Genomic DNA, 27,886 nt, shown 5'->3' on the forward strand with positions numbered 1-27,886 from the left:
TGGCCTGGGCCTCCCACCCGCCGGGCCCTCCCTGCCGCGGCCGCTGCGCTGGTGGAATAAGGCCCCATTCACGGGCTCCAGGGGCTCAGTGTACTAATTGTGCACACAAGTTTATCTGCAGGGTGGGGAAGGGAGGGGCGAGACCCGGCTGCCTGGAAGCCTTCACAATAAGTGTATTCTGAGCAGGAGGGAAGAGGCCGGACGGAACAATGGGCCTACTGTGCAGCCCGGTTCCTCGGGGAGGAGTGGCTGGGAGTGCAACAGACCAGCGGCCCACCCCGCCATGGGCTGGGGGCCTACTTGGTATGGTGGGCAGGGCGGGTGAGGCCTGGGGACCCCTAAGCCTGAGAACTCAGGTCAAGTGGTCAGCAAGCTCTTCTCTGCTGGAGGACCTAGAGTTCCTTGTTCCTCATTCAGGGCTGAGGCAGAAGGGGCCAAAGGTTTTACCCCAGAGGCCCTTCGTGGTATCTAGGAGGTGAAGACTCAAGGGCCCCATTCCAGGCCACAGCAGGCTGGACCCGGGATGCGTCCACCACCCCCCAGGGCAGGGTGTAGAGGGCCCACACATACTTGAGTTCCTGGGCAATCGCTGCAATCTGTTCCACGCGGTCCTGGTGTGCAGCCAGGTCACTCTCGAAGGCCTCGTGCTTGCGGATGAGGGCTTTGATGTCTGACAGGGTGGCTGTCTCATAGTCCCGGTGTTTCAGCATGGCCTCCTTCCCTGGGGGTGGGTGCACAGAGGCACTTGGACAGCAGCCCAGCAGCCATGGGCTGTCTAACTAGGAGGGGAAAGGGGATGTGGACTCCACATCCTTCCTTGCTGAGGGAGGTACTATGAGTCCAGAAACTTCCAGAACCTTCTTCCTTGCCCTCCAGGGATCTCTAGGCCCAGGTATGTTCTGGATGGAGTCTGTGGGCCTGAAAGCTAGACCCCGTTTCTGGTGGGACAGGACCTGGAGAAGCACCTGGGCCCAAGGCCCACTCCCCCAGCAGGGCCAGGGAAGGGGCAGCTTCAGGATCTGGGTTCTCCTGGGAGCCTGGCCCAGAGCCTGCACCACAGCCTTTTGGAGCCAGGCTCCTCGGGTGGTGATCCCACCACCCTTCCCACTGTCCTCTGGCTGTTTATATGCAGTGGGGCGGGGTCGCTGTGAGGCCCTTTGAAGGGAGGAACACTGTTATTAGTCCTGGAGCCTGACTAATGACATACCCAGCACAAAAGCTCAAGCCAACCCTGCAAGCCAGCGAGGTGACTGCAAGGCACAGAGGGGAGTGTGCCAGCCTGCGGGAGGGGAGTGAGGATCCTGCTCCTAAGGGGCCCTGCTTTAGCTGAGCTCTTTTGCTAGGAGTGGCAGCTCAGAGAGCCCCTTCTGGCTCTGCCCAGAGCACCTGACAAACAGCTGCCACCCCGTGTGGTGACTAAGTCTCTGGGTCCCATCCTTCATCTGTAAAATGGGGCCAACAGCAGCAGCTACATGGCATTGGGCTAGTCCAGGCTTCAGCGAGGAGACGTGAGAGTGGCGGGTGCGGAGCCAGTGCTATGCTCATCTCAGCCACCCACAGCCTCTTCTGTCCGGCAACTACCAGCCACCCCTCGGCAGGGCCTGGCACGCAGGCAAGCGGTGGGCTGCCTGGGAGACGCCGCTCCCTGGCCAGCAGCCGCCCCACCCCCTCAGGAGGCCTGACCACAGAGGCTAGCGGGCAGTTCCCCTCTCCAGACCGCCTTCTCCTGGGGTGGGAACCAGAAATAGCAGGTTAGCATTGGGCCTCGGCCATGCTTCAGCAGGCAGCTGGAGGGGCCGCCTGAGGAACCAGGGAGCGGGCCCAGCCACACCGTATCAGATCAGGCCAAGTGGCAGCCAGAGGAGGGACGTGGGGGTTCACTGGTGTTTGGTTTCATTTCCAGGAAATCCAGGTCCCTGTGAGGAGCACCTGCATGGACCCTCAGACCTGCAGCGCTGAGCAGTGATGCTCAAACCAGCCCGAGACCCCTAACTGGACTGAGGAGGTGTCCTGACTGCTGCAGGGGTGCAGGGCACTGCGGGGCCAGCCCCTTCTCTGGTTCAGAGGACAAGCTCTGGTCTCGGGCATGGGAGCTGGCAGGTCTGCCTGGGACTCTGGGCTGATGCAGGGCAGGGCTTGATGCCAAACGCCTGTGGCGGAGGGCACGCCTAGCCAGGCAGGGGTATGTGGAGGCTCCTGGACCAGCCGGGCCTGGGCCCAGGGACTAAGCTAACTTCTAAACTCCTTAGGTGAAGGCCAGACCCAGTCATTCCCAGGGACAGGGCTCTGGTGGGCCATCGCACCCACGCCCCTCAGGAAACCACTGCCCAGGGTTTCCTGGAGCCTTGGAGAGGGCACTGAAAGACGTGCCCAGAAAGGAAACCCATAGGCACGACACCCCAGCAGCCATGGAGGAGGAGCACGTGGAGCAAAACAGCAGGGGACGGCTGAGCCTGAATGCAGGACGTGGGTGCCGTAACTGCTCCTTGGTGTGGCCAGGGGTTCTAGGACAAGGGAAATGCAAACCTTCACTAGCCTGAGCATTCCCCGGGCAGGAAAGCTGCTGCGTACAGGCCTGTCTGGGAGAGTGGCTGAAGACATGTTTACTGAACAAACATACGGACTGAACGCCAGCCTCCTTCCCCAGGAGACGGCAGCAGCCATCATGCCCTCCTCCTAGGTACCACTTTTATGAGGCACAGGAGAGGGGCCTGCACCCCCCGTCCCTGCCTGGCCAGGTTCCTGGCCTCGCCATGTGTCCCCAGCAGAGAGGATCAGGGGATCGCTGTCGATCTGGCACTGCTGTTGGAGAAGAGCAGGCTGAGCTCATGTGCAGGGCATGAGCTGGCCACAGCCAGGGACAGGTGAGGTGGGCACAGGCCTGTGGGTCATGTGGAGCTGCCACGGGAACCTCTTGGGACAGGGGTGGGGTGGCCTGCCCACACAGCAGGGTGGACAGTGGCTAGCAGAGGTCCCAGAGGCTGGACAGAGATTCCGTGAGGAGTGAGGGGCAGAAGAGCCAAGGACCACACCAGGCGAGAAGGGGGATCAGCTGGGCCATGGTGGCAGGAGGGCCAGGAGGGCCAGGAGGGCCAGCAGGGCCAGGAGGCAGTATGGGCCATGAGCAGGAGCGAGGAGCCTGTGGAGGGCTTTTGTGTTTGTCCCCCACATTCCCACCGGCACCAGAGCTGGGGCTGAACCCAGGGCCTCCGTGAACCCCGCCCCTGGCCTGTGCATGCTTTCTTCTCTGGCTTTCCCAGGACTGGTAGTTTTCTGGCCCCTGGAATCTGGAATCTCAACCATGGTGTGGGTCCCGACCGAGGGCCAGGGACGTGATGGAATTCTACATCCTGAGCCAAGGCACAGGCAGCTCAGGGGCCGCCGGGAAATGGGAGGCGACACGAATTCCCTCCAAGTGGACCCATCCTGTAGGGGTCCAGGCCCCTGGCAGGAGGCCCTGAGGCAGGGCAAGGAGGGGCTCCTGCACGTGGCTGGCAGCCAGCGAGCGCCACCGCAGGTCCCGCAGCAGAGCCAGAGGCAGCTGGGAACACGCGAGCTCTTCAGCATGCGGCACCAGCAGTGTGAGACGGGGGCAGATTGTCCCAACACGGTGCCAGGGACAGGAGAGCCCTGCCCATATGCCTGACCTGGATGGGGATGGGAACTGCCCCAGAGAAGCCACGGCAGAGCTATACAGTCACTTCCCTAAAAGCAGGACAGGGCTTGGCTGCATTCCTGGATGACTGACCCTTCACAATCCAGGAAGAGGCCTGTAATAATCTCTGAGGCCAGCGCAGGTTGGGCAAGAAGGAAGACATGGCCCAGGTGCGCCCTGTTGCCTGGGGCTGGACGAGTCCCAAAGCAGCTTTAGACAAGACAGGAAAGGGGATGGACACACAGCCCCTGCACAGCAGGGGCTCCAGGTGTGCGTGCATGTGTGCACCTCTGAGCAGGAATGGGGAAGAGGCCGTACCGTCAGTCCAGGCCTCGTGGATGGAGGCCTTTTGCCGGAACTTCTCCGCCAGGTGGTCAAGCCGCTCCAGCCTGCGGATCTCATTCAGCAGCCACTCCTCATAGCCCTTCTCTGCCTGCTCCAGGTGCTGCCAGCCATTGTTGATGTCCTGTGGGGGCAGGAGAGGGCAGGGCTGTTATAGGAGGCTGCGGAAGGTCAGCGGCAGGGCCACAGTCCTGCCCGACCCCGCCTTGCTGTGTCCAGGTGCCAAGAGCCCAGCACACTCGGTCCCTGGGTTCCTCTGCATCAACTGAATGAGTCTGTGAACTGGTGAGTGAGTGAATGGATGGACGGACAGAGGGATGCTGTGGGTGAGGTTATGGAGTCAGAGGTGACCCCCGATCCTAGGGTTATAGCAGCCTAGGGGTCCAAATTCAAACTTCCATACACACCACTCAAGTGTGACACCAGGGAGTGACCCTCAGCCAGCCTGCCCCAGAGGCCATGTGTTCTGGTTGAGGGAGACATGCTGGCCGAGCAGCAGGCCAAGCCCAAGGGCTGTTCTGAGCTGCCGATGCCCCTCCCAGCTGCTCCTCAGTCCCGCGGGCATGGCCCCCTGGGGCGGGCGCTCACCGAGACCATCCTGCCCTCGGAGGGCATGAAGGCCGGCCGGTTGCTGAGGCGCAGCTTGGTCTGCAGCGTGTTGAAGTTGATCTCCAGCTGGCACTTCTCCTGCACCTTGGGCGGCTTGTGCACGCGCCGGTAGTCGCGGAAATCCTCCAGCTTCTGCTGCATCTCCTGGATGGTCTTCTGGGGCACGCGGTCCTCTAGCCAGGGAATGGTGCGCCGGATCCACTCCAGGAGCTGCGGGCCCACAAGAAGCCGTGGTGACCCTTGCAGGGGGCAGAGTGCCCACGGCCTGCCCCCAGCTATGGAGCATGGGACCTGGACACTGTGGGCCTGCCCCCAGGGCTTCCCCTCCTCCCCAGCCTGGCTCTCCCGTGAGTCCTGTTGGGACCCCACAGCACAGGATTCTGGGAACAAGGCCTCCTGGGAACCCCCATGCTGTTCTTGGCTGTACCTCTTGTCTCTTTCCCAGGTCCACGTGGGCAGCTCAACAAACACCCCTCCTCAGAAGCCCCTTCCTCACTGTCAGGTGACCCACTAGCCCTGGCTTCCCTGAGCTTATCTAAGAGCCTCTCTGCCTGGTTCAGGGATGGTAAATGTCACAAGGGCAGGGGTCCACAAGGGAGCATGGCCTGGGACCCAAAAAACATCAAAAAATTGAAAAAGAAAGTAATGTGTACTCCTAGCAGCTACTCTGATCTTTCTAGGACAATTCTAGGAAGGTAAAGCCAGTTACTGTCTATTGGAGAGCACTTGGGGAAGTGGCTCCAAACGCCAACCCCAGCCAAGTGAGGGGGCCGAGGACAGAGGCGTCTGCCTGAGAGTGCACCTTGACGGTCGGGCAGGGTCCCTCATAGGCAATGGCGTGGGACTCGGGAGCTCCGCTCTTTGCCCTGCCTGGTGTTGGGAAGGACGGCTGCAGCACTGGGGATGGGGGCACAGGCTCGTGCGTGGCAGGCAAGAGCTTGAGTACCGAGCCTCACCCCGGTTTTGCTTTTGTAAAATGTGTAGACTGGTTGTCAGATACTTGTCGAAATCTTCTGGTCTGTGAAATCTCAAAAGCTGGAAACCACTGGCCTCCAAAGAACAGTCACGTGACTGCTGAGCATCTCTGCAGGAAAAGCTGGCTGCGACAGGGACCAGGCTCTGACCCTGTACCACCAGGCCAAAGGGCTGCGCCCCAACCCGGCGACCGCACCCCTGTGCCCTCCTGCGCTCTGCTAGTCCTGCGGCCACACCTGCCATCTCCCTACTAGGGCTGCGGGGACCTCTGGCCAAGAGCAACAAGAGCTGACAGCAAAGTTGCAGGGCCGGCGGGGCAGGGACACAAGTACTCACGTCGCTGGCCAGCCGCTCGTAGTCCTCCATCAGGTGCTCGTTCTCCTGGTTGACGGCGAGCACCTTGCAGATGCGGTTGGCCGCGGTCTCGGCCTGGGACGGGAGAAGGGCAGAGTCAGGACTGCCTCAGGCTTGGGGACCCTCCCGCCAACAGCGCGTCCCTTGAAAGCAGCTTGTCCATGGCCCTCAGAGAACTTCCCGAGGAGGAAGGAAAGAAAGTGCAACTGCAGCAGGACGGCTGGGCCCTGCGTGCTCCTGCGGGAGCCTCCTGTCCTGAGAACAAGCCCTCACAAGAGTCCCCACGAAGAGGAGCACTGGGGCTGCAGTGGGCCCAAGTCCTGGAGGAGCCTCGGGTGGACAATAGCTGGAGGGAGCCACAGGGGGCTCTGGCCCCAGGAGCAGCCAGCGTGTGGGTACAACACGCCCGGTCCCCTCTCCTCCCCTCGGGCGGGTGTTACCACCTCGCGTGGGCAGAAATCAGCTGTGGGCAGAAGGGGCCGTGGCTCTGGAGAACACAGCGTGGGCAGCAGGGAGAGGCCCTGCCTTCTCTGCGGGGGGAGCGCAGGTGTGAGCAGGAGGGAGGTGCCACACCAGGGAGAGGCCAGGTACCTTTCAGGAAGCACAGAAAGGGTCCAAGAGGAGTTGAAACGGCAACAGAACAGGAACAGAAATAGTGAGGAGGGTCTACAGAGCGACGGGAGGAAAACAGAGAGGCTCGGGAGACGGCTCCAGGCACTCGGCCTGGCCTCTCCCATCCATACTGCAGGGCAGGCAGGGAGGGGCGCAGCCAGCCGGGCCAGCGTGAGCGCGTGCACACACAAGGGCACACACCCTGCACCCTGCCACAGGACACGCCAGGGACCTCAGGCAGTGCCCCTCAGAAGTGAGCTCTCAGGGCCTCAGCTGGTGACACCAGCCCCAGCGCACAGGAAGCACAGCCAGGGCAGCAGCGGCAGGGGGGGGGAGGGGGTCGCGGGGTCAGTTTCTGACCCCTAACGGGCAGTGACATCTGGCACCCCAAGCTTAAATCCACTCTCCACCAGGATGCTGCTGGTCACAGGGATGTGGGGTCACTGGATTCCTGGCAGCCAGCCCGGGGGTTGGGGGTCGGGTGCTCAGGGCTGGTGAGTGAACTGAGTGAGTAAAGGAAGAAAGAGCGGTGTTTACGGATGACCAGGAAAGAGGGCCACTCAAGGCCAGGCTGGGGTGACCTTGCAGTTATGAAACAAAACCCCCCAGAAAGCACCCTTAAGAGAGAGATGGGACCAATCTCTGGGAGATGACCACCGCAATAACAGGCATCAGGAGGCGACCTGAGAGGTGAATTCACAGCCCAAGGCCGATGCCCCCTGAGTCTAGCACTCTCCTTCCAGGACAGGCCCGTGTCCTGCAGCGGGGCCCACGTCTCCTCCACAGGAGGGGCTGCAACAAGCTTCTAGGCCCAGCTGCCCAGAAACCTCCAACCACTCTGACCCGCCTTTCTGTCAGCTCCTGCTCCCACAATCTCTCGGAACCCTTGACCACCACCAGAGTCCAGCTCCGAGCACAGGGGCGTTTTAGGAAGAGGAACAGCCACCTGATGAGGGCGGTGTGGTGGGCAGGGAGGACCACAGTGGGCAAGTCCAGTGGGAAGCGTGCGTAGGCCAGTCTGCAATGAGGACCCTCCTCCCAGGGGAGGGTGTGTCTTCCCTGGGTGTCCCTTGCCTGTGCCCTCCAGCAGAACATGGCAGACATCAGCCCCAGTCACAGGCCAGTAGAAGGGAAAGGGGCTCCACCTGGTCATGTGGCCAGGGGGACAGAAAACACCACCTGTGCCCACCTGGCAGGGAAGGGGCAACCCCACTGGCTACTGGAGTCCTTGGCCACTCACGGAACACTGGCTGTACCTGCAGGGCCTTGCTTACCCCAGAACAATCCTGTAAGAGGGGCTACTGCGAGCCCCATTTCATAGATGGGGAAACGGAGGGACGTGCCTTATCCAAGGTCACAATGATACAAGGTGGTCTACAGAAGGTAGCAGGAGCCATGGTCCTGGGACTTTAGAATCCCACTTCTCTTTAAACAAGGACTGATTCCTTGTCCTCTGCACCAAATGCTGACACAAAGTTAGCGGAACACGCCGCTGCCCACGATGCTTCAGAGACCAGGGAGGACACAGAGGCACCAAACGAGAGCCCCTGAGGGGCCAGGGGTGGCATACGGTCAGCAGGCTCAGGGAAAGGTGCCTGTGGGCACCTTTGCCAGCTCTACCCAAGCTGGCTCGGCTTCTGGAGGGCAGGTGGGAGAGCGCGGAGCTCCAGAGAAGGCCAGCCTGCACAGCTGAGCCCGGGTGGGGCCAGGGGCCAGCAGGCGGGAGGCCCTGAGAAGGATGCCACGTGGCCATCCCAGCTCTGCCACCTACTGTGGCACTGGGCTTCTCCTTGTCTGAGCAGGACGTTCTGCCTACTCACAAGGTGGGCTGCGCTCAAACACAGCACATCTGGGGACCCTGCGGAAGTCCCACACAGACAAATGGCAGGAGGCACTGGGGACACCAAGTCAGGGGACATCTGTCCTGGGTGGCCCTTCTGGTGCCCTGCTTAGCCAGGGCTCTGACCATATGTGAACAGACAGTGGTGACGTAGGGTGACAGAGGGCAAGTCCGCAGCCACAGCAGCAAGGGTCCTCCCACCCCGGCTCACCTTCTGGGCCCCCGAGAAAGCGTGGTAGAAGCAGGACACGTAAGTCATGATGGCCTTCTCATCTGGCCTCAGAGTGCCCACAATATCTGCGCAGAGAGAGAGGGAGAGAGAGAGAGAGGCAGAGAGAGTGAAAGACGCAGGCAGGGAGCCGGCGGCCGGAGGCTCATGCGGGAGGAACAGCTTGCTCTGGACTGGAAGCCAGCCCCCCAGGCCCAGGCGGTGCGGCTGCCTGGTGAGCAGAGGGAGAAAGGTCTGGATAAGCTGCTTCCTTTCCAAACCAGGACTCTGTGAAAGCAGCTTTGTTTGGGGCTGGAGGAACCAAGGCAGACTTATTTTCTGAAAATGTAAGCAGGGGCTTACATGTTGGGTGCGACTCCTTACTCCTAGTGTTCTTCTACACCTCCTCGTCCCAGACTATGACGAGCCCCAACAGTCTGGCCCCGTATCTCATTCTTCCCCTCACTCTCTTCTCTTTAGCCTTTCCTTGTAAAAGCTAATCCTCGCCTCAGGGCCTTTGCCTCACTGCCTCACTCTCTTTCTGGAATGCCTTCAACATAATCTTCAGTCCTTCTCCTCACCCCAAGAGCCTGCTCACATCACCCCTTCCTGTTCACGGCCAGTTAAGTCACCACAGCTATCTCTAGGCCACCATCCTGTCCCAAGTCCTCTACCACACTTCTCGCCACATGAAATAATTTTGTGTGCTGATCTATGGTGGTTCAAACAGGGCGTCCCTGCTCACAGAGCAGGGAACCTGCCTGACTGGCAACAACTCTGTCCTCACTGCCTAGAATACAGCCTGGCACGGCCAGGCACCCGACAGACACTAGAGCAAAGACTGAACAGGCAGTGATGCCCAGGAGTGGGGGGGTGGCTTCCAGTCGGAGAGAGGCCACTGCTGTCTGCAAGAGAAATGAGGTGAGCGTGGGAGGCGAGAGGCAGCGGCGGCATTGGGCAACGGCGGCGAGGAGGGCCTGCCCGGCCCTGCCCGGTACCTTCTGCGCTCCTGAGAAGGCATGGTAGAAGCTGGACACATAGGTCATTATGGCCTTCTCGTCGGGCCGGGCCGTGTTCACGATGTCTGCAAGTGAACGACAGGGGTTAAGCCGCCCGAGCAGGCTCCCGAGGCCACACTGTCCTGGGAGAAGGACCCTCAGAACTGACTGGGGCACCCACGGGTCTGGGTGCACCCTCCGCCCCGACCCCCAGGGTCTCAGGAAAGGCCAAGGCTGTGGGAACTGGGTCAGAAGGAGGCCACTTCCTCTCTCAGGGTGGCCTCGAGGGGCTGAAGGACAGTCAACTCCAGGGGCCTCCAGGGGCCACCAGAGGCCAGAGACATGGGTCCTTGTTGGGGGTGGTGCTGGCTGGAGTGAGGCCGGAAAAGGAAAAAACAAAATTCCACCCTGGCGGCCTGGACAGCAGGCGGGGGTGGGGGGCCGGCTGGGCGCAGGAAGCCGGAGCCAGTGCGCCGTGGCCAACCACCCTGCCCCAGGCCCAGAGAGCAGTCCCCCTGCTGCTTCCCTCCCGCCCTTCTCCACCCCACAGAGACCTGGTCGGCTCTCGCTGCCCCTGCTCCGGAACCAGGATGATGCGCCGTCCAGGTGTCCAGTGCACCAGGACTTATTCAGCCCTCACCCGACTCCACCAGCTGAGCTCCCTGAGGTTACCCCCAAGGTCAGGTGAGGCTGCGGGCTCTGGCCCAGTGCCAGGCCAGGCAGGCGAGGTGGGAAAGAAAGGTGGTCACTGAACCAAAAGGACATACTGACCCTCTGCATCCAGCATCTTGGGGATATCGAGGTATTTCTCAGCCACTTCGAAGGCATTGTTCAGGTTGGTGACTGGATCGTCCTGTGGGGGCGAGGGGGACAGGAAGTAGTCAGGGGTAGGACACATGGGCTGAGGGCACAAGAGCTGACCTGGGAGTGGGGAGACCAAGGGCAGGAGTCCCCAGGTGAGCTGTCCAGGGACGGGAAGGCCAATGCTCACCATGGGGCAAACCATGGAACTTTTAAAAACACTTTAGTTGTAAATGGATCTTTTATTTACTTATTTCTATGTGGTGCTGAGGATCGAACGCAGTGCCCCTCACATGCCATTGCAAATGCTCTGCCACTGAGCCACAGCCCAGCCCACCCATGGAACTTTTCCTCCATGAAAATGCAGGCACGCACTTTCCACAGAATTCCCAGCCACCCGTCAATCTGAGATTAACTTCCTGCCCTGAAACCCCACAGGTGCGGCCCAGGCCTGAGAGCGCACCGGGGCAGGTGTGGGGAGTGCCTGCGGCCCACCTCCTGAAGTGCCCCAGCCCCCCGTCCTCGCAGCCCCCCCGTCCTCGCAGCCCCCCATCCTCGCTTCCCCTTGTCGGTTTCTAGCTGGAGCCTGAGTCACATTCTCACTGTGACCAGAGCAGCTGCTTGAGGGCCTGTGTCTGAACGTGCCCTCCTCTGGCCTGAAGCTGTTCCTCCTCCAGGGCCCTCTCCAGCCCCTCCAGCTCAGGGGCACCATCCTTCTGCAAGTGACCTCCCGGCCTGGCTCACGGGGACAGCCTCCTGTGCTGGGTTTGCTGTGGACATGCTGCCCTGCCTTCCCCAGAGCCAGGAGCTCTGAGAGCACGGGGCTGGCTCTCACCCAGGAGGTGCTGGCCGGCGGTGACAGTTCAGAATCCCCCACTGTCCTCCCGGGGGCAGAGGGGGTGCTGCCTAAACCAGAATCCAAGGAAGGGGAGTCAGAAGGCCTGAGGGACAGGCCCTAGGAGCCCTGGCTGCTGCAATACCCATGGAGGGAGACGGGACAATCCCTGAGGGACTCAGGGAGCAAGTCAGCCACCAAGCCAGAGACCTGGGGAGCGGGCACGAGTGCTCCCAGCCTGCCCAACGGAGCCAAGATCCAGCCAAGGAAGCGGACAGCGGATGGCAGCCCAGAGTCAGGGCATCAGACTCAAGTGTGAGAGGCCACTGAGGGCAGCAGGAGACATACCTTTCTCAGCTTGTCGTACTCAATCAGCTCTGGCCGGTGCCGGTGGATCAGGGCATTGAAGGCAAGACCGTCCTTCCAGCTGCAAATGAAAAGCAAAGGTTATCCCAGTGGCTCAGGAGGCTGAAGCAGGAGTATCGTGAGTTCAAGGCCAGCCTCAGCAATTTAGCAAGGCCCTGAGCAACTTGACAAGACCATGTCTCTAAATAAAATATAAAAAAGGACTGGGGAGGGCTGGGGTTGTGGCTCAGTGGTAGAGCACCTGCCCAGCATGTGGGAGGCCTGGGTTCGATTCTCAGCACTGCTTACAAATAAATGAATAAAATAAAGGCCCATCAATATCTTAAATTTTTTTTTTTAAAAAAAGGCAGGGCTGGGATGTGGCTCAGTGGTTAAGAGCCCCTACGTTCAATCCCTGGTATATTAAAAAAAAAAAAAGAAAAGAAAGCAAAGCAAAGGTCACGAGGAGGGTGCCCTCACTGTGGTGGGAACATGGAATGGCACCAAAGCTGTTCGTAATTTCCAGGGTGGTGGTGAGGAGTAAATGAGTAAGTGCCTACACCAGTGTCTGACGCGTGACAAGGACTGTGTGACTGAGATGGCCTGACCCTCTGAGCACTGTACACCCCAGAGCCCTGAAGGAGACGGGCCCACTTCAGAGGAGCCCAGTGCTTGGGCTGTGTGACCCGGCCCCGTGGCTGACCTGACCCACGGAGGGCTGTGGTCAGGGGCTGTGGTCAGGGGCCATGGCGCAGGCCGGCAATCCCAGCTACCAGGGAGGATGAATCGGGATCACAATTTCAAGGCCAAGCCCTGGCAACACAGCAAGACGCCGAATCAAAAATTATATATACCCACAAAAGGCAGGGATGCAGCCCAGTGGCAGCGCACTTGCCCAGCACCCACACAGCCCTGCATTTGAGCCCAGGCCCCCTGTAGGAGCCCGCTGTGGCATGCAGGGTGTCTCTCCAGCAAAGAGATCCTCTACAGAGTCACAAGCTGGTCCTCAGCTGGACTAGCTAGAGTTTCCTCTCTGAGATCCTTAAAGAGCTGGTTCTTTCCAGGGTCAGGCTTGACGTCACCTGCTCAGAACGTCACCCCAGTTAGTGTTCCACTGCCTTGCTCAGTTGTACCGTATTCACATAGCACTTCTCACTCTCTGAAATGGCTACACTGCGCACCTCCAGCTGCTGCTCCCCTTGCCTTGGGGTCAACCGCCCATGGCAGGGCCTCATAGAAGCAGCATGTACTCCACAGATATTCACTGACTGAACACATAAACGAGTGAGAAGATCATCATCTGATGGCGAGGAAAGGAAGGAGACACATAGAGGAGTCATCAACAGAGGGACCACGGCCAGGCAAGTGATGCACACCTGGAATCCCAGCAACTCGGGAGGCTGAGGCAGGAGAATTACAAATTTAAGGCCAGCCTCATCAAATTAAAAGGACCTAAGAAGCTTAACAAGACCCTGTCTTAAAATAAAAAATAAAAAGGGCAGGGCGTAGGTGGCAGCCTGTAATCCCAGCAGCTTGGGAGGCTGAGGCAGGAGGATTGCGAATTCAAAGCTAGCTTCAGCAACTCAGTGAGACCCTGTCTCTAAATAACATACAAAATAGGGCTGAAGATGTGGCTCAGAGGCCAAGTGCCCCTGAGTTCAATCTGTATTACCAAAAGAGAGAGACATACAGACAGGTGGGGGGACCATGGAGCATGTGCTATTAACAGTGGAGTATGACGGGAAAGGTCCTCAATATCCAGCACAGGGATCTGGAGAACATACCAGGACCCCTGTGGAACCTATGTGCCGCCCCAGAAGCTTAGAGGGGCAAAATTACGCACCAAGCAGGACCTGATCTGAGTCTGTGCCCTAACCAGAGGGCCGCCCCACCTCTCGTGCGGCACTAGCCCTGCCTGCCTCGGTCACAGTGACGTCTCACCCTCTCCCATCACAGGGAGCGAGATCAAGCTGGGCCTAGTGCTGCTCTTCTTAGCAGAGAGTATATTTCCCCACCTCTAGATAATAATGAAGGATCAGTCCTCAAGACGTTAATACAGGAGGAGCTTGGTTGTTGTTTCTAAGTCACCTTGCTTGGGGCAGAAGAAGGTTCTAGAAGGCTACAGGAGTGCTGGGCCTGCCTTCAGGTGGCCACTGCTTCCTCCTTGGAGAAGACCAGGGCACCTTCCCGTGGGACCACAGGGGCTGGGACAGGGACATACTGAGGGCTGGTGTCTCATAGACCACAACAAAAACACAGGAAGTGTGGCAGGTGGGAGGAAGCCCCGTGGCTCTGGGGTGGCAACGGGGGTGCCCGAGTCATGTGCTCACCTGATGTGGAAGTTCTGCACGTTGACATTCTTATATGGCGCCGTCTTTCTCTGGCACCAGAGGAGGAGCCCTTCCTTGGCAGAGGTCTCTGCAAAACACAGGGGCGATGAGATGGGCTCAAAAATACACCTTGGAACTTGACCCGCGGAGGACACCTAGCCTCAGGTCCAGGGTAAACACCACCCACGGAGGGAGGATGCCCACCCTTACAGCTGCAGACCCCCGCCCATCCCAGCTGCCAGCCCAGGGCAGTTGACCTCAGACTGGGAGTTCTGTAAGCTTAGGGAACACCTATGTCCTGGTCACTCTGTGACCTAGCACCCAGGAGCCCCCTCCATAAAGTGGCCTGGCAGCTTTTCCCATCCTGTGCTGCACACGGGTAGTTGGAGGGAAGTGAAGCCCATTTCTGGATGGCCGGGGCCGACACCAGGTCCATGAGGACAAGACCCAAGGGTGGGGGGTTGGGCAGAGAGAGAACCAGCCCAGGCCCAACTTGGCACTTAGTCCATGACCAAAGTTCCTAGCTGTAGCTGGGCGTGGTGGAGCATGCCGTGATCCTAGTGGCTTGGGAGGCTGAGGCAGGAGGATTGCAAGTTCAAAGCCAGCCTCAGCAACTTAGCAAGGCCCTGAGTAACTCAGCGAGACCGGTCTCTAAATAAAAAATTGGAACGGGCCAGTCTCCCTTGCCCGCTTCATGGGGGCAGTGTGAGAGTCCACACCCTGGGGACCATGAGAACAAGGCCATGGGAGGGGGTGACAGACTCCTGTGAAAGGCCACCTCTGAATCACCCCAATGAAGCAAGGAAGGGGCCTGAAGCACAAAGACAAAGCTTTGGGAACTGACGTGGCCCGGGAGGTGGAAGGCGGCTGCCACCCTTACCTTCCACGGAGATGTCCTGGATGGCGAACCTGAGGATGATGGTCCAGATCATGCCCAGTGTCATTTTTGCATTGCCGTCTACGATCTCTGCTCGGGGGGGGGGGGGGGGGGGGGGGGGGGCTGTTAGGCTTCAGGGAGGCTCGTCTCTCCCAGGCAGCCTTCCAGCCCCACCGGGAGACCAGCTCAGCTCTCCGCTGGACCGGGGCTGCCCGCCTGCCTCCCTGGGAAGAGGTGCCACGCGCTGAGAAGACTGTTTTAAAAGCCTGCAGCTGCCGGGTGCCTCGCGTCCCCGTGTCTCCTAGGCCATGAAGACCTCTTCCCCAGGGACCGCTCATTGTCATGGCCCAGCTACGGAACTGCTCCGGGAGAACTGTCCTGGGTGTGTGGCCTTCTGCTCACACCTATGCCATGGCACGTAAGCTCAGGCCTGATTCTGCTTGTAAGTGAAGGCCCTGCCGTCCGCTGAGCTGGGCTCTGATGGGTCAGTGCACGGGGGGCTCCTCAGCCGTGCTGGGGACCTGGGCTGCTGCCACCCTTGTTGGTGCCCCTGCCATCTCCTGCAAAGCTGGCCATGCTGTCTCCTCCTAACCCCTACAGTCAGGTCACCTCTTCACAGCAGCCAGGAGAGTCGGATTTGTGTCACACCCCTGCTAAAGATTCCACTGTGCCCGAGATGACCCTGTGTTCCTCAGTGTGGCCCACAGGGTGACTGTCCCTCCCTCTCCTGGAATCCTCTGGCTGTTCAGCAAGCCAGGTTCTTCTTTGCTTCGAGGACCTCACACCTGTTCGGCGATGGAGGATGCCCCTGGGGCCTCTCCTCCCGAGAGCCTTCGCTCACTCACCCCTCACTGCCTGTCTCCAGGAGCCTTGCCCAGCCCCAGCTCCTCTGCTGCCTGCATCTCAGCGGGCCACACAGGGGCCTGCAAACAAGTTCAGAAGACAGGAGAGAGCATCTGGGGGCCGGCAAATGCCGCTGCAGGAGCTGGGGAGGCCAGGCGCAGCCCCCCAGGAACGGAAACCTGAGGGCGGGCGAGGCTGGAGGACGCAGGGGTCAGAAAGTGGAGGGGCGCACCTCCCAGGGGCACACCCGGAAGAAAAGGAGCACTGACAGCCACAGGAGGACAGCAGGTGAACCGCAGCTGACCCCACAGTGGCTCTGGACTTCAGGTTCCAGGATGAGGAAATGCATGTCTGCTGCCCGAGGCAGGGAAGGGACCAGTGTCTGTCCTAATCTTGTCTCAGGGTCCAAGTCCCCAGACACAGACACTGAGCAGAGCCACCTGCTCTCTCCCAGTTGTGGGAAAGGCAGCTCTTCCTTCAGGGCAGCTATGGGGACCGCCACCAAGATACAGCCCTCCAGGGCAGGGGACAGCCCAATCCCACACGCAGCCACTGGAAGTGCAGGCTCAGGACACGTCCACCAGCTGTTGTTTGACCTGCAGCTGTGTGTGCCCGACGGCTTCCCCCTCTCGTAAACCCCACAAAGAAGCCATTCTCCCCCAACTGCCCGGCTATGTGGAGGGGCGGGGGCTGCGGCCAAGGAAGGGCCAAGTTCTCAGATGGATGAGGCTCCACTGGGCTGCCCTCTAGCTTCGTCCCAGGGCCCAGTGGTTATAGGGATTGGAAGGGAACCAATCTGGGCATGAATGGGAACATTTCAGATCAAGTTTTTCTCCAAATGAAACTGAGGCCGCCCGGTCTCTCCTCCAACCCCTTCTAAGTACTAACAGACGCGCATTTGAGCAAAACAAATGCAGCCATGAGCAGCACGGGCTGGAGCAGGGCCCAGGGGAAAGAGCCAGCAGGACAGAACATCTCTGGGCCTGACTGAAATTTTGGGTTTTGATTTTTTTAAACAAACACCAACCACCTCGACTGTGGCATGCAGCGCTTGGCAGCCCTCCTGGGAGAGGTCCTGGGCCGGGGCAGGCCTTGGAACTCCATGTGTGCATTCTGGCCTGGAGCTCTGGCCACACTCTCAGGGCCTGTCATTAATGGCAATTAGTTTTCTTTGTTTTTCTAAAAGCTGGGACAACACGGATGTCAGGGCAAGAAACCCTGCTCTAATGAGCAGAACTGGAGCCCAGGCTGCTGGGAGCGTCTGGGCTCCATCAGGGCTCAGCTCGTCTCCCAAAGCGTCCGGGAGCTCAACCCTGGGGCCCTGAGGACAGCCCGCTGCCCCAGAGGGAGGGTACAGGGCTGGCAGAGTGGGGTCCACGGTATCCCTTCAGAACACAGCGGATCCTGGGGCAGTCCAAAGCCTGCTCTCGAAGTCTGGGCACTGACCTTTGTCCTTGTGTCCTTTCCCAACACCCCGACTGGGGCCACTAGGCCCCTTCACTCCTCTGCAATCCCTCCTGCTCACACATGCCAGGCAGGGCCCTGGTGGAGGTGCTCCTGGCACAGTGGGACCAGGTCACATGTCTGTCACTGTAGCTGGGTCCAGTGCAGGAACAAATGGGGGTGACCAGGGTCTAAGTCAAAGTCATTCCTCGCCCTGTCCCTCACGGCTGGGTCCATTACACTTCCCAGATTTGGACTGTATCCACCTGGACTTCCCTGCAAGGTGTGTGGGGGTTGCTGGGCCCAGTATCCTATGGAGGGCAGTCACTGTGGTCACTGGTGAATACACACTGGGGCTTTAACCCTGAGGGCTCCACCACTAGACCACTGCATGGGCTCAGAATGCAACGTCAGCCTCCAGGTCAGGAACTCGGTCAGGAGCTCACCTTCCGCTCCAATGGAGACCAGTTTGACCCCTTTGCTGGCGATGAAGTCCAGGGCTTTGTTCACGTTGTTGATCTTGTGCACCCGCATCTTCCCACGCTCGGGCTTAGGCAGCCGCTCCCCTGAGAGAAGCACAGAGACGGAGCGGACAGCGCCTTAGTGTCCCCTGCTCTCTGACACCAGGCCCCGCTGGCCCTCCTGGCCACTCTGCACCTGCCCACAGGCCAATGCCCAGACGCCGGTGGCAACGGGCAGTGTCTCTGGGGCCCACTGTGACGAGGCACCAGTCCCTGTGCGGGTGGCACTGCGCCAGTGGGAGGCTCACCTGAAATGACCTCCAGGAGCAGCATGAGCTTGAGGCCATCGCGGAAGTCCTCGTCGATGTTCTCGATCTGCGTGCCCGCCTTCCGCAGGTGGGAGTTACACCAGGCTGTGAAGGTCTGGGAGGTGGGACAGAGGGGCAGGGAGGGTCAGCCGGGCTGGTGTGGCTCTTACTAAAAGCGCAGGCTGAAGTCCAGGCCCAGGAGGGCAGAGGCTACCATGGGACACTGGCTCAGAACCAGGCCCTAGAGCCACCATCTATGTGCACACTGTTTGAGCTTTAGAGTAACCCGAGCAAAAATAAGGAAGCTGAGGTCCACGGCAGGGCTTGCACTTGAACCCACCCCGTCAAGCCTGCAGCAAGCGCCCTTTCCCCCACACGGAGCTCCCGTGAGGGAGCCCACGGTGCACCAGGCAGCAGCGCCCAAGGTGGCTCTTAAGTTCTACAACCCCAATGAAGCAGCAGGCCCTACAGGTGGCAAATGACAGGCAGGTCCCTACCCTCCAAGAGCTCAGGTCCTCATTTCTAGGTGGACATAGCTCCTGGCCAAGTACTGGCTTCTTCCACTGCCTAATGAGAGGCTGCAGAACCCCATCAGTGGCAGACAGGGCATGGCCCAAAAAGCCACCTATAAACATAGTTTCCTCACCGTCTCACACTCAGGGTGGCCCAGAGGCAAGCCCTCCTGAGAGACAGGAATACAGAGCCTCTGAGCCCTGCACACCTCATGTAGTGGGGCTTCCTGTGGCCCAACACCCTGGCCTCTCTCTTCCCTATAGAACGTTCCACGTCCCAAGCTTTTAAACATGTTTTTTTTTTTGGTACTGGCGAATGAACCTAGGGACATTTTACCACTGAGCCATTCCCAGCCTTTTTTATTTTGAAATAACATTTCACTAAGTTGCTGGGATTCTCGGCGTGCACCTCGGAACCCCACTCCCATCCTTCCGAATCAAACGCCTGACTTCTGACTTGTCTTAGAGCGGGTGGGCAGGGGAGTGGGAAGCAGCTACATTTGAAGAGGAATCTCTGAGGATTGGCTGGAAGGTGGGGGCAGGGGGCCCTGAACAGGAAGCCAGACCTGGATGCACCTATCATGATGGCAGAACCCCCAAGGACAGGGCCACTCAGCCCCGCCAGCTGGGGCATGTTATCAGACATCAGTGCCACAGAGGCAGCTCAGACCAGTTAATACCAACATGCCCAGACAACTCTGGGCAAACTGGTCCTTACCCTTCTGCAGCAAGGTCTTCAGAACACCCCAAGCCTCTGCTTCCCCAGGAGCTGCTGTGCCTCATGCCCCAAGCTGCCTCCTCAATCTGCAGGGCCAGCGCAGAAGTGAGCAGACTGCCAGGGACGTGCAAGAGCACATTCTATGCCCAGGACACAGGCAAAGGCCACATGGGGCAAGGGGGCTTCTGTGGGGCCTCCAGACAAGCACCATGTGCTCTGAGGACTCTCACCAAACCTGCTTATTCAGAGCTGATACAGGCCCCTCCCAAAGATGCTGCCTAATCAGCGCGCACCCCATCCAGGGGCCCAGCTCCAGGCTTCAGATCACTCCCCCCTCCTCCTTGCCTGGGAGACAGACGCTGCTGTTTCCCTGGCTACTTTTGCCCTTATCACGCAGCCACCATCGACCCATGCCCAGCCAGGCATGGGGCACACACCTGTGACCCCAGCAACCTGAGAGGCTGAGGCCCTGAAGGGCTTAATGACAGGCTGTCTCAAAACAAAACAAAAAGGGCTGTGGGTGCGGCTGCAGGTAAAGCTGCCCTGGCTCGACCCCCAGGGCAGACCGGACAGTGCCCTGAGGGCAGCTCCTCCTGGACTCCTGCCGCCATCTCCCCAACAGGTGCCGACCCACAACACAGGTGGCCCCGAGCAGACACTTTGTGGCACCTGTGTAGTCTCTCAGGGGACAGGCCACAGGCAGGCTCTCACTGATGAGAATGTCCACTAGCCTTCCCAGCCCTGTTCCCCTGCTGCCCTGTACGACTGACTCCGCATTCAGACAAACCAGGCCTAGCGCACTGGCTGTGGCTCCAGAGGGGCAGTTCCGCAGCCCTGGAAGGTCGCTCCCTCTCCTGTACAGATGAACACACTGCCTGGGTCGTGGTCTGCTCGGGGGCTCCAGGCAAGAAAGCCCACAGAACACACAGAAGGGCCCAGGCGGCAGCTGCTCCCTCCCCGCAGGGTCTCGGAAACCCTCCTGCCTTGTCCAGAGTGCTTGCCCTGTCCCCTGCCTGCCCACACCACCACACGGTCCTTGGCACCTCTCGGGGAGACACATCCTCCAGGCATTTTCTGTCTTAATGCACAGAACGTGCGCAGGAGCCCTCTCCCACCTCGCGGGAATCCCACGGGGCGGAGGTGCTTTCCATGGCTCAGGGCGCAGTGCCTGCGCAGTGGGCAGAGGCCTGTTGTGCAGAGGACAGCAGCAGGAGGGGCTGGGCAGGAAGTGGCTGGGGATGTCCAGCCTCTGCTATTGCCTGTGCCTGAAAGATGCCCTTTGACAACGAAGCGGCCAAGTCACATCCCTCAGCCTGCGGCTGCAAGACGGCAGTTCCCAAGGGTGGACCCTCCTGGTGCTCCCACGCTGCCAGGAGCCCAGGCCTAGGCACCTGTCATCTGCAGGGGATGTGGGGGGGCACATGTCTAAAAGACACTGCTCCTGGCCTCTGCCTGCCTGGGTCACCCCCTGGGAGAGGCAGACCTGGGGCTGAACGCCAGCTCTGACTTCCTTGTCTTGCTTCCAACGGAGTGACTTTACCTACGCAGCCCACTTCCTCCCCCGTGAACTCGGTTCATCAGAGTCCACCTCCTGCTGCTGTTGCATGGATGCCACCGGATGTGGGTGGACTGCACTCAAAGCCTCATCACAGTCCCTGGCCTGGAGTCTGCACCAGGTGAATCCCACACCTGCTCGCTCGCTGCTTCCGACCCAACACCCGGGAAAAGCAGGACCCCACCTCTGCTCTGTGAAGGCCCTCTGCCCTCTCCTGTAGCAGTGTGGAGGGAAATGTGATATCCAGGGCCCCGCACACAGTCCCCATTCCAACCTGTGGAGGCGCTGAGCGAACCTTGCCTCCTCAGGCCCAGGCCATCTGTCCTCCCAGAGCTGCTCACTACCTGCCCTCCAGCACATGCCCACCTCTGCCCGTCTACTCTGGGTAGTAAACAAAAGTTCTGGCCTAGGGATCGTGCAGACCTGGTTCCAGGCTCACCTTTCCCACTGGGGCAGCCGCCATAACCCTGGGCAAACGATGAGCCTTGTTTCCCTGGGTGGTGGTTGGGGACTGGGATCTCTGCTCAAGAGGATTAAACAGGAGGATGAAAGCAAATCACTGAGCACTGCAGCTGGCCCAGGTTAAGCTCTCAGTGTCACACGTGGTCAGGGAAAGGCCCACCTCTAAGTAAATGATAGCGGGCCGCATCTGCCTTCCTGACAGGAAACACGCAGCAGCCCGAGCAGAACACCTCAGGTGCTCAGGAAGACAACCCAGGGCGCTGGGGACAGGGTGGGGAGGAACTCCTTCCCAACCATGGACTCACTCAGAGCCAGGGAGCCCACTGGCGGCCCCCCACCCTCACCCATGCCTTGCTTGGCCGTGTTTCCTCCTCCTGGAAGGTGAGGGGCGCCTACAGACCCAGGGCTCAGGACAAGGACAACATGGGCTCAGGAGGCCACCTCTGGGACAAAGCAACTGTGAGTGCCGCTCCTCCTTGCAGTGAGAGGGCAGGGGCTGGATTTCCAGCAGGACAGTAGAGACTCATTGTTTTTTCTACTTGGTCACAAACATGACAACTCTGCTCAAATCCTTCCTCTTCCCCAGTTCAGAGGAACGTGGGGTGGATGGCTAGGGAGGTGGTTTCTATGCTGGAGGCCTCCTGTGCCCACCACAACCCCGCCACCAGGTGGGAGGCTCAGGGGGAGCTACGGACCCCCTGCTGACAGGCTCTGCCTGTTCCCAGCACCCTAGAACCTGTTGAGCAGACATGTTCCCTCGATAAGCACTTGCTGGGTGTCCACCAGGGCCAGGCCTGTGCCAAGAGCCCAAAGGCAAGCAAACGCAGACCAGCCGCACTCGCCCGGAGCTCCGCACCAAGGAGCGACAGCACTCACGACCCAGCCATGCTCCACCAAGAAAGCACAGCGTGAGGGACAGCGGGAACAGCAGTGGCCACAGCAGATACTCCAAGGCCCAGCTGTGCGCCAGGCACTGGTCTGGGCACTTTGTCCTGTATTAACTTTCTCATGCCCCCACTTTCCAGACGAGGAAACAGAGGGCCTGAGAAGCGAAGGAACCTGCCCGTATTAGTCACATCCCTAGAAAATTATAGAAGCTGGATTTAAAAAACAGGTATTGTGGCTTCAGAGTCCCCCCTTAGGTTATCAGATGGTTTGTGTCCCCTGCCTCATAACAGGAGCTGCAGAGGATGTCCAGCATGGTGGGGGAATGTCTCAGGAGTGGCGAGGGCAGGTGCATCGAAGTTCTCCTGAAAGGTAATTTTCAAACTCTGACCTGACTAATGTTAAGTTCAATAAGACAAAAATAAAGGACGCTCTGCAGAAAATGGGAACAGCATGTGCTAAGGCCCCGCAGCAGTAGGATCAGAACCTGGTCAGAGAAAGGAAAGTAAGAAAGGAGTTAATGGGGCCTTTAAAAGGCTATGCTTGCCAGGTACAGTGGCGTATGACTCAGGAGGCTGAGGCAGGAAGACTGCGAGCTTGAGGTCAGCCTCAGCAACTTAGTGAGACCCTGCCTTGAAACAGAAGGGCTGGGAATGTAGTCCAGTGATAAAGCACCTCTGGGTTCAATCCCCAGAAGGGAAAGAAACTGAGAGCAACTTCTTCCTGCTGGCAGAAAGAGGGGGGCAGAGAAGCCAGGTTGGAGGTACCTGTCCTGATTGAAACCACAAACCCAAGGTCTCAGTTTTGTGAGATCCTGGGAGGAAGTGGCCAGAGCACTGGGAGACAGGCAAAGCACCCGGAGCTCTTCTGGACATCACTGTCATTCACCAGAGAAAGTAGTAAACGTGACCAGCTGGAACAGGACAGTGCTCATCTAATAAGAACTCAGTGCATTCAGCACCTGCTTGGAGGCCCTACTATGTCCTGGACACAGCAGGAAGCCCAGCAGCCTGAACATTAAAGGTAATCACACAATGACGGCTCTCGGCTGCTTCCTATACTCACACATCACCATGATCATGCAGGACGCTATCATTTCTACTGAACAGATGAAGAAACTGAGGCAGGAAGAGTCACATGACTTGCTCAAAATCACACTAACAAACAGGTGGGCACTCACTCCAGGACGTGAGAACAGAGTGCAAGGTACTGGACCAACAGAACCCAGCGGGGAGGCCCAGCAGCTCCCAGCCTGTACCCAGCACCCAGGGGAGGCAGCTGCACCAGGCTCTTGGCCTATCTGGGGGAGGAAGGAAGGATGTGGCTGGTGCTTCACTCACACACACATACACACACGCGTGGAGACCCACAGACAGTGCCGCCTATGGTTGCCAAAACAGCTCGGGGCAAGGGTGGAGAGGGGAGGGGAGGGGCAAGTCTGGGATCCTGTCCTTACTCCATGTGCTCAAGCCCTGGTGGCAAGATGGGTAAGGGGGGTGGGCGGTGATTTCTGCTTTGTCACTCCTGTGTGTTGGAGGGGGCGCTGGCATTACTGGTCATAAAGTCTTTCCTGTGTCACAGGGACCCCTCCCAGCAGCCAGGATGTGGGGTGGCTGGGTGAATGAATGATGGATATTGTTTGGGAGATGACCTCAGCGGCCAGGAATGTGGCAGTGGTGGCTTTAATAAGCCATTCATGGAAGATGCCCTCCCCCAACCAGAGAGCAGAGACCCTCTGCTCTGGGCCATTGAAACCCTCTGCTCTGGGCCATCGATGAATAAGAAATGAGGAAGGCCCAGGACAGCCAGAGGGGCTCGGCGGGCAGCGTGACCCCAGCACAAGCCAAGACCAAGAAAAGACCCGGGAGAAGCTCCCTTCCCTTTCCCTCCTGACTTCCCGTCCCAAGACATGTTCTCGGGCTGGGGTGCAGCTTGGTGGCAGAGCACAGCCTGGCCAGTGCGAGGCCCTGGTTCGACCCCAGCACCACAAAAACAAACACACAAGTGGTGTGAAAGGAAATGCCTGTTGGCAGAAGGAACCCCACTAAAACCAGGACAAGGGGGGCCTCTTGCAGTCAGTCTAGGCTTAGAAGCTGGTCCAGATGCGCAAGGGCAAGGCAGCTGGGCCAGAGGCCTCCCTGCTCCAGGCAGACGCTCCCATGTGGATTCCACTGAGGCCAGGCTTGGTAAGACTTTAGGAAGAACTGCCGGCTGCTTCGAGCCACGCCCCTGCCTTCCACTGTGTCCAGGCTGCCCACCCGCCTGGCAGGATGTCACTACCCAATGCCTGGCAAAGAAGGCCCAGCCCGCAGGTGGCCACAGCCAGCTTCCCCCGGCACACGGAGGCCAAATGGGCCTCCCCAGGGTCCCGGGAGTTTTCAAACCTCATCTCTGAAATACCGTGTTGGGTCTGCCGCTCCGCTGGGGCACCAGCTGCTTTGAGGGGGAGGGCGCCGTCCCACCTCCTGAACTCCCACCTTGCCTGCTATGGCCTCTGCCGCTGCCCATGGCTCTTGCCTCGGCAGGTCCTCAGGAAGGGTGTCGGGGCTGGCACACAGGGGAGGAGCAGCTATTTATTTCTAGGGGAGCACCCACCCTTCTTATCACCCATCTGCCAGATGGCTACTAGGCCCAGAGGGGCACCTTTTCAGTTCCTGAAAGCAGAGACTGCTCCTGGGGCCCAGGTTCCATCACCAACTAAAAAGGTGCTTTCAGGGCCAGACATTCAGCCTTCTAGAATCTAGGTTACCAGCCACCCGGGCAGAGGGGTGATCACCCTGACCAGGAGCCTGAGAAGCTCTGAAACAGCTGGTGAGGCTGTCCCATGAGCCCTGTTTTGAAGATCCATTGCCTTCACTCCATTCCAAAGGAGACCAGAGACCAGAGTGAAATGAGCTGGGGGCAGCAGCTCAGAACAGACAGCCCTTCTGCAGGGGACCAGGGCTGCCCACCCAGGACCTGACTCGGCAAGGAGCAGAACGGGCGTGCCGTGTGCCTGCCCCGTGACAACACAGCCTAACGGAAAGCAATTACTGTGAGACACTCCACCAGGCAACCAGCACACTGGTTTCATTAAAGAGGTTCATGGCATGAAAGTTAACTAGTGAGATCAAAATAAAACACACAGACTCAGTTACCTTTTTCTATGACCAGGTCCGAGACGGCTCCCCCTCTGGCTCACACCTCGAACCACCCGGCGGGGCAGCAAGGCTTACTCAGGGCTAGCAGGGGAGGGAGGGAGAGAGAGAGAGAGAGAGAGAGAGAGAGAGAGAGAGAGAGAGAGAGAGAGAGAGAGAGAGAGAACGCCAGGGAGTGGCCTTTTATTGGGGAACAAGAAATTCAGGGGAAAATTCCATCCAATGAAGGTCAAGGGGGCAGCATTCCAAGGTCAGGGTCAGTGATTGGCCTCACGGTCAATGGTCAGTCACACCCCCACACAGACAGGCTCTTGCACCTGGAGAGGGTGGGGAAAGCTCCGACACAGTTTGGCCAGAGCGCCTCACACCCAATCTGGGAGGTGCCCAATCACGTGCGAGAATGGCTTCCCACAAGACACGGCCCGCTCTGACGTCTGGTCTGAGGTTGCCTTATTCCAAGTTTTCTCAGCCTATATGAAGAGGCCATCTTCCTAGTCGGAGGAGAGGGACAAATACCACGCAGAGAAGCTGTGAGCATTCCAAGGGTCCTGCGTGTCCATCCAGAAACTAGCTCTTCCCCCGACCCCCTCCCAGCAGTTACAGCCTGAGCCCTGGCAACCCTCCTGCGAGGTGCCAGAAAGCACGTGGCGCGGTCCCTCCTGAGTCCAAGACTAGCTCGTTACAGGGCCGGCTATGTGGCTTCCTGCAGGAGACCGCTCAGGTGGCCTTCCCTGACAGCAGCTCCACTGTCCACTGCCTCACTGTTTTGTCCACTGAACTTACTATCAGAAACTGTTAGCTGTTCACAGGCAGTCTCCCTCCTGAGTGTGACACAAGCCCGTGACAGGAGGGCACTGAGGCCACAGGATCCCACTGGCTGGAATGGTGTCTTATACACAGTAGGTGCTCAATAAATCCTAGTGTGAACGAACAGTACAGGACTGGGACTTCTTGGGTCCAGTTGTTATGACTTCATTGTTTCTAATTTAACTTTATACAGATGAGGGTCCGGCTCAGGATGAATCTGCTTGCTCTCAGGAGTCCTCGCAGACACTCTATGAACAGCCAGGGAAGGAAACATGTTTTGGGCTTGTCACCACCGTGGAGAGGAGCCTTGGCACTGCCCTCACTGGGGCTTCTGATCCCACTGAACTAGTGGGGACCCTGGCTGAAGCAGAGCTGGATCCGCACAACAGGTAGCAGCGGCTGGCTGAGTGGACAGACCCTCCAGACATCCCTCTGCCCAGAAAGGACAGAACGGCTCTGTGACCACAGCAAGACTCTGTCTAATCAGACACGAGTTCAAATCCTAGTTTCACCACTTAGTGAACGTGGGTGGATTCAGAAGACAAGGGTCCCCTCTCCAGGCTCCAGCGTTCTCCTTTGTAAATGAGAGTAACGGACACTTGCAAACACTCAAACGGGCAGCAGGGAGAGTGGACACCGCAGCCTGGCAGCAGATGTCCCATCGCCACCCGTCACTCCCCAGCATCAGCACTGCGGCTGGGAAGCCAGGCCTGCTGGGATTCGCCAGGTGGCTGGCTGCACTCTGGTAGCCAACACAAAGCAACTGTCCCCCAAATCTCCTGGCCCTTCAGTGTCACCTCCCGATGACCAAATGACCAAATGAATAAGGGGGAAAAGTTAATAAATAAATGAAATTATGCCCATATTCTTTTCTAAAGATACAGAATTTGAAGAATGAGTCCTGCTTTCATTGGAATATAATCCACGTACCACAAAATCCCATGCATCTTGGTATACTCACAAGGTGGGCCACTGTCACTGCTATCTAATGCCAGAACATTCCCACCACCTCAAATTTGTTAGCAGTCCCTTCCCACTTCCCCTAGCCACCGGAGGCGCACCTCTGCCCCCACCCCTCTGCATTTCCCTGTTCTGGGCATTTCTTACAGATCCAGTATGTGGCCTTCCAAATCAGCTCCTGGCACTCACTCTGCAGGTCTTCAGAGTTCACCCACATAAAAGCATATATGAGCACTTCATACGTCTTATGTCTGAATAATATTCCATTGCGTGGATATACCACATTTTAAAGCTCATTCTTGTTATTTCTACTTTTCAGCAATAGGAATAGTGCTGCGGTCTATATTTTGAAGTTTTGTGAGGACATGTTTTTAATTGCCTTGGACATACCCCTAGGAGTAGAACCGCTGGGTCATGAGGCAGCTCTGTTCAATCCCTGGAAGAAGTGCTGGCCTGCTTCCCAAAGAGGGTGTGCCATTTTACACACCTACCAACAAGGGGACAGTCCAATTTCTCCATATCCTGGCCAAAACTTGACAGTATCTAACATTCTTATTATAGTGGGTGTAAAGTAGCATTTCATGGTGGCTTTGATTTGTCTTCAAGATGCTGAGCATATTTTCGTGAGCTTATTGGCAATTTGCTTTAGAGAAATATGACTCAAATCCTTTGCCTGTTTTTTTCTTTATTTTTAAACTGGGCCATCTTTTGATTGTTGAACTGTCAAAGTTCTTTATACATTCTGAACTTGACCCTTATTAGATAGCTACATGATCTGCAAACATTCTCTCTGGTGGGGGTACTAGGGATTAAGCCGAGGGAGGGGGGGCTTTATCACTGAGCTACATCCTCAGTCTTTTTTTACTTTTTGAGACAGGATCCCACTAAGTTGAAATTTGTGATTCTCCTGCCTCAGCCTCCTGTGTAGTTGGACTTACAGGCATGGGCCATTGCACCTGGCTGCAAATATTGTGTGGGCTGTTTCATCTTTTTGTTGTCTTGTTTTTTGATACT

General features: G+C 58.4%; 1 protein-coding gene across 2 annotated transcripts in view; it reads right to left on the reverse strand.

Annotated features, from left to right (window-relative positions):
- The window catches only part of Actn4 (actinin alpha 4), a 69,761-nt gene that overhangs the window by 7,345 nt on the left and 34,530 nt on the right, over positions 1-27,886 (reverse strand). For both annotated transcript variants that reach the window (XM_076839425.2, XM_076839424.2), the window contains exons 2-12: positions 17,837-17,951; positions 17,514-17,633; positions 14,785-14,871; positions 13,905-13,992; positions 11,578-11,656; positions 10,365-10,446; positions 9,594-9,679; positions 5,918-6,010; positions 4,586-4,816; positions 3,974-4,121; positions 571-721 (exon numbers count right to left, since the gene is read on the reverse strand). In XM_076839425.2, the coding sequence (XP_076695540.1) occupies positions 571-721; positions 3,974-4,121; positions 4,586-4,816; positions 5,918-6,010; positions 9,594-9,679; positions 10,365-10,446; positions 11,578-11,656; positions 13,905-13,992; positions 14,785-14,871; positions 17,514-17,633; positions 17,837-17,951 (1,280 nt within the window). The remainder of the gene's footprint in view (positions 1-570; positions 722-3,973; positions 4,122-4,585; positions 4,817-5,917; positions 6,011-9,593; positions 9,680-10,364; positions 10,447-11,577; positions 11,657-13,904; positions 13,993-14,784; positions 14,872-17,513; positions 17,634-17,836; positions 17,952-27,886) is intronic.

Source organism: Callospermophilus lateralis, chromosome 18 (assembly GCF_048772815.1).
Source record: "Callospermophilus lateralis isolate mCalLat2 chromosome 18, mCalLat2.hap1, whole genome shotgun sequence".
NCBI classification, from domain to species: domain Eukaryota; kingdom Metazoa; phylum Chordata; class Mammalia; order Rodentia; family Sciuridae; genus Callospermophilus; species Callospermophilus lateralis.